Genomic DNA, 4,350 nt, shown 5'->3' with positions numbered 1-4,350 from the left:
CCAGCCCTGATCCCCCTCCCACCCTCTGAACTCCTCGATCCCAGCCCGGAACACTCTCCTGCACCCCAAGCCCCTCATCCCTACCCCCACCCCAGAGGCTGCACCCCAGCTAGAGCCCTCACACCCCCTCCTGCACCTCAGTCCCCTGAGCCAGCCCAGTGAAAATGAGCGAGTGAGGGTGGGGAGAGCAAGCGACGGAGGGAGGGGGGATGGAGTGAGCAGGGGTGGGGCCTTGGAGGAGGGGCGGGGCAGGGCAAGGATGTTCGGTTTTGTGTGAGTAGAAAGTTGGCAAGCCTACCTGCAGGGACAGCCTCCAAAGTAACAGGGGGTAATGTAGTTTTCATGCCGTTCAGACATTTACTTCTCTGCTGAGATGATCAATGAAAGGGTCAGTTGTAATGATGATTTTTGACATGTGGACACCTGTCCACTGGGGACTGGACTAAAACCATCAACACATATCCCAGAACAGCCATTAGATGGTAGTGACTTTTGGGTAACTCCTGACCTGAGTTAAGTTCAACCAGCAACCAAAATACTGAAGACCATGGATTTTGAAAAATAACCACTAATTTTGGTTGTCTCCATTTTTCAGTGCCCAACCTCAGATACCTTCTCAAGACACCTGTTCCTGTGTGATCTTGGGCAAGACACTTAATTTCTCTGTACTTCACTGCCTTACTGGGAAACACAGATAATAATCCTTCAATACTACCATCCTTTGTGTGTCTTGTGGATTTGGAATGTAAATTCTTCGGGGTAGGGCCATCTCTTACTATGTGAAAGTACAGTGCCTCGTACTGGGGCTCTGCTCTCAGCTGGCGTGTCTGAGTCCTACAGCAATACAAATAATAAATGAAAACAACAAATACAGCCAGGTCTTTAACGACTGAGACTCATTCAATAATTCAAGTATTTGTAAACAAGGATTTTATGAGCATGAAAGTATGTTTTACTATTGATAATACACTTAAGATCATGTAATGGATAAATTTTAAATGCATTAGTTATTTCATTTCTAATTTAACTATAATGTAACAAAAATTAAAAATACATTTTTAGGAGACCATAATGACAGTGATTCAAGACAATAGAAGATACAGCCGATTTAGATCCATGTTAGAGGTAAGAATATAGAAGTGGAATTCTATAAAGCTATTTTTAAATGCACAACAAAGCTAGTATGTAATTTCCCTTTTTTTTTTTTTTTTTTTTTTAATAAAAAACAGAAAACTATCCTGGGACTGGTCTTGGAGCAGGATGGTGGACCGTACACAATCTTTGTTCCAAACAACAATGCTTTGGATAACATGAAAGATGGAGCACTGGACTACCTGCTTTCTACAGAGGTATAACTCTTCAGATAATTCAGATCAGTCTTTTACAGCTTTGGTGTTGATAAAACTAAGCTTTTGTGCTTCTAGGTTTAAGTCAATCTTTTTCTATCAGCAATCAGGAAAAGAGCTAATGTAGTCATCATCACCATGGCAAATCCCAAAGGGTCATAAGCTCCCTGCAGACTGAATACCACCCAGGCTAATGTGAGGGACAGATTACACCACAACTGCCAACTGCATGGTTCTTACACCTTTCTCTGAGGCATCAGAAACAGGATACTGGGCTACATGGGCCTTGGGTCTGAACCAGATGGTAATTTCCATGCTTCTAAGCAGCTTTAAAGTGGAACTTTCATGCTAAGGAACAAGAAAATACAACATTTTCAGAAACTAGATTTATCTAATCCTCCTCCTAGTTTTTGCTAATATTTTCATGTTTAGGCAAAAATGTCCTCACCCCCTTAATCCATCCTCTCCCCTTCTACTTGCTCCCAAAGTGAAGGCTGGAAAATTCACTGTCCTACAAGTTCCTGATAGAAAAGGCTAGATCAGCCCATCTCCTTGCAAATGTGGGAACAAAGTATGATCTGCTGAATTCTTCCATCCAAGGGTTGGGGTGCAGAGTTTCTGTCCCTTACAGAGAGACATTGTGAACCCCCACTGGCTACAGCCACCTGCTCCCATTCTGATTTCCTGGTAGCATGGCTCCATTGAAACCATAGTGACAAGGCTTTCCCTGGGAGCTGACCTCAGAGACTCTTTAAAGGGAGATTTCACAGCACAGAGGGGACACTGAGTTAATGCAGCTTCAGGCTTCATTACGTTTTGGGTAGATTTACTGCTGCTGGAGCTGGGAGACGATACATGTCCCTCACTAGCACCTCCCCAACATTTCCCACTTCATCTGGGTGGAAAGGGAAGATCAACACGGGGGTGGGAGGAGGATGGTTTCCTCTGCGCACTGATCCTAGGGAACATCTAGCAGGAAATGCACAGCAAATAAAAGGTCGCCCCCAAAAGGAAATGAGGGTGAAAGCACAAGAACAGAGACCAGATGAGAGTAACCTCTAGGACAGACTAGATGCAGTGAGGAGAGCACTATTTGGATTTCAGAGGAGCATCACTAATAATACAGACATTTTCAAGACTCAGGTAAATGATAAAAATATCCTTATTTTATCGGTGCTGTGTTAAAGCAGATCAGATTTGTGCTATCTGTATTGGGTTAAAAAAAGTCCTTTGTTCGTTTGTGCAGGGTGCATGGAAACGTCTGGAGCTCATTCGATACCACATTGTTTCTTATGCTCAGGTTAGTGTAACTGCTTGGCTGTCCTGTCCTGTCCTATCGCTGTTCAGGCTATCTCCAGGAAAGCAGCATGCTGGCCCTGCAGTGTGATTTCAAAGCAAAAGGTTTCTCTAAACACAGTTTCCATTTGGTGTTATTCAACAGGGTAGCACATGGGGTAAGACTGTCTTCACTGCAAAACAGGCATGTTTTTTTACATAGAAACGCCCCACTTAATGTAAACTCCTAATGGAGACATGGTACTGTAGTTTTTATCTGATGTAGTTAGTCAGCAACAACCCCAGATAAAGTGCTTAGCATTGACCTCAACTAGCTACATCAAGGTAAAAACTACTTGTGCCTTGTCTATGCTAGGATTTTAAATCAAGATAGGTATTTTGATGTAAATGCACCTTTTTTGCCACTAAGATATAATCCAATAGATGACAGGATCACACCTCGCAACTGGAACTTGCTAAACTACTGATATGTGAGATGGTACATAATTTGGCTGTGTCGACTCTGCACTGCTAACGGGAATAAAAAGAAGGGGAAAAGTATCTTTGTCACTAAAATAAGCACATATGACTCTGAACTGATGCTATTAAGATTGACACTTGCCTGGTTTAAACCGGGAGGAGTGGATTTGTCAATATCTAAACAAGTTCCCCGGTTCTTCCCTTTTTCTACCAGAGTCAAAACAGAAGAACATAGAGTCCCATGACATCACGCATGTATGAGGGTGCCTCATCCCTGTCTTGCTGCTGCCCCTGCTTCCTCCACACCAGTCTGGGGAGAGGAGTCTTAATAAGCTCGGTACAGGCCACACATATAGTGTCCCAGATGGGGGTCCCCCTGTACTGGTCTGCATCTGGGCACCCCCCAGCTGGATTTCACCCCCCTTTCTTCATGATACACTTTCATAATTTTTTCTCATTTTGTTAACAATCTGTTTCTGATAAGTCAGTCAGCTTAAAACCCCCACCACACATTCCTTTGTTTATTTTAATCACTTTACTCATTGCAGTTGGAGGTTGCCAGCCTCATCTCCATAGAACACGTCAGGACCATGGCTAGACAGTTCATCTATTTTAACACGACCAGCAATGTAAGTCAAGGAGAAGTCAACTTTTTATTGATGAACTTTTCTCTCTGATCCACTCATCCAGTTACTTTAGGTGCAAGTGAAAAATTGTTGAGCCTCAGGCTTGTCTATACTAGAAAGGCTTTACCAATATAGCTATACCAGCAGAGCCTCCTAGTGAAGACATAGCTTACACCAGCAAAAGGAGTTTTTTGATGGTATAGTTAAACCACCTTCCTAAAGGACAAACTATACTGGCAAATGGGCTCTTTTCCCATTATAGCTGAGTCTATATGGGGGATTTTGCTGCCATAGCTATGTCAATCAGAGGTGTGGATTTTTTCCACAATAGCGATATGGCAACAAAACTTTGTAGTGTTGAACTGGGAAGGGATCAAAGGAAATTCCCATTTGAGTGAGTGGAAAATTCACAGCATTCCACTCCCAGAGCCCTTCAGGGCTCAGCACTATGAAAGACACTTAGAAAATATAAATTACTGTTTGGATGGGTTTGTCAGGAAGGTCTACAAATTTTTTTATTATTTTTTTAAGACTGGGCCAAATCCTGTGCTCCTTCAGCCCTGGCCAGTCGAGGAGAGTTAGGGTGACCAGATCACCCAGGTCAAATATCGGGATGTGGGGGG

At 43.1% G+C, this 4,350-nt stretch overlaps 1 protein-coding gene across 1 annotated transcript; it reads left to right on the top strand.

Annotated features, from left to right (window-relative positions):
• Positions 1-1,066: 1,066 nt before the first annotated feature.
• On the top strand, positions 1,067-3,730 carry LOC112124624 (stabilin-2-like; the record flags this gene model as incomplete). Its single annotated transcript, XM_024223103.2, has 4 exons — positions 1,067-1,125; positions 1,230-1,349; positions 2,593-2,646; positions 3,650-3,730. Coding segments are annotated over exons 1-4 (309 nt in total), but the record flags the coding sequence as incomplete, so codon positions are not given.
• Between the last annotated feature and the right edge of the window lie 620 nt (positions 3,731-4,350).

This window comes from Terrapene carolina, unplaced genomic scaffold (assembly GCF_002925995.2).
Source record: "Terrapene carolina triunguis isolate 2854851 unplaced genomic scaffold, T_m_triunguis-2.0 Scaffold27321, whole genome shotgun sequence".
NCBI classification, from domain to species: Eukaryota; Metazoa; Chordata; order Testudines; family Emydidae; genus Terrapene; species Terrapene triunguis.
Note: the sequence above shows the minus strand (reverse complement) of the source record. Positions and strands in the feature narration are given on the sequence as shown.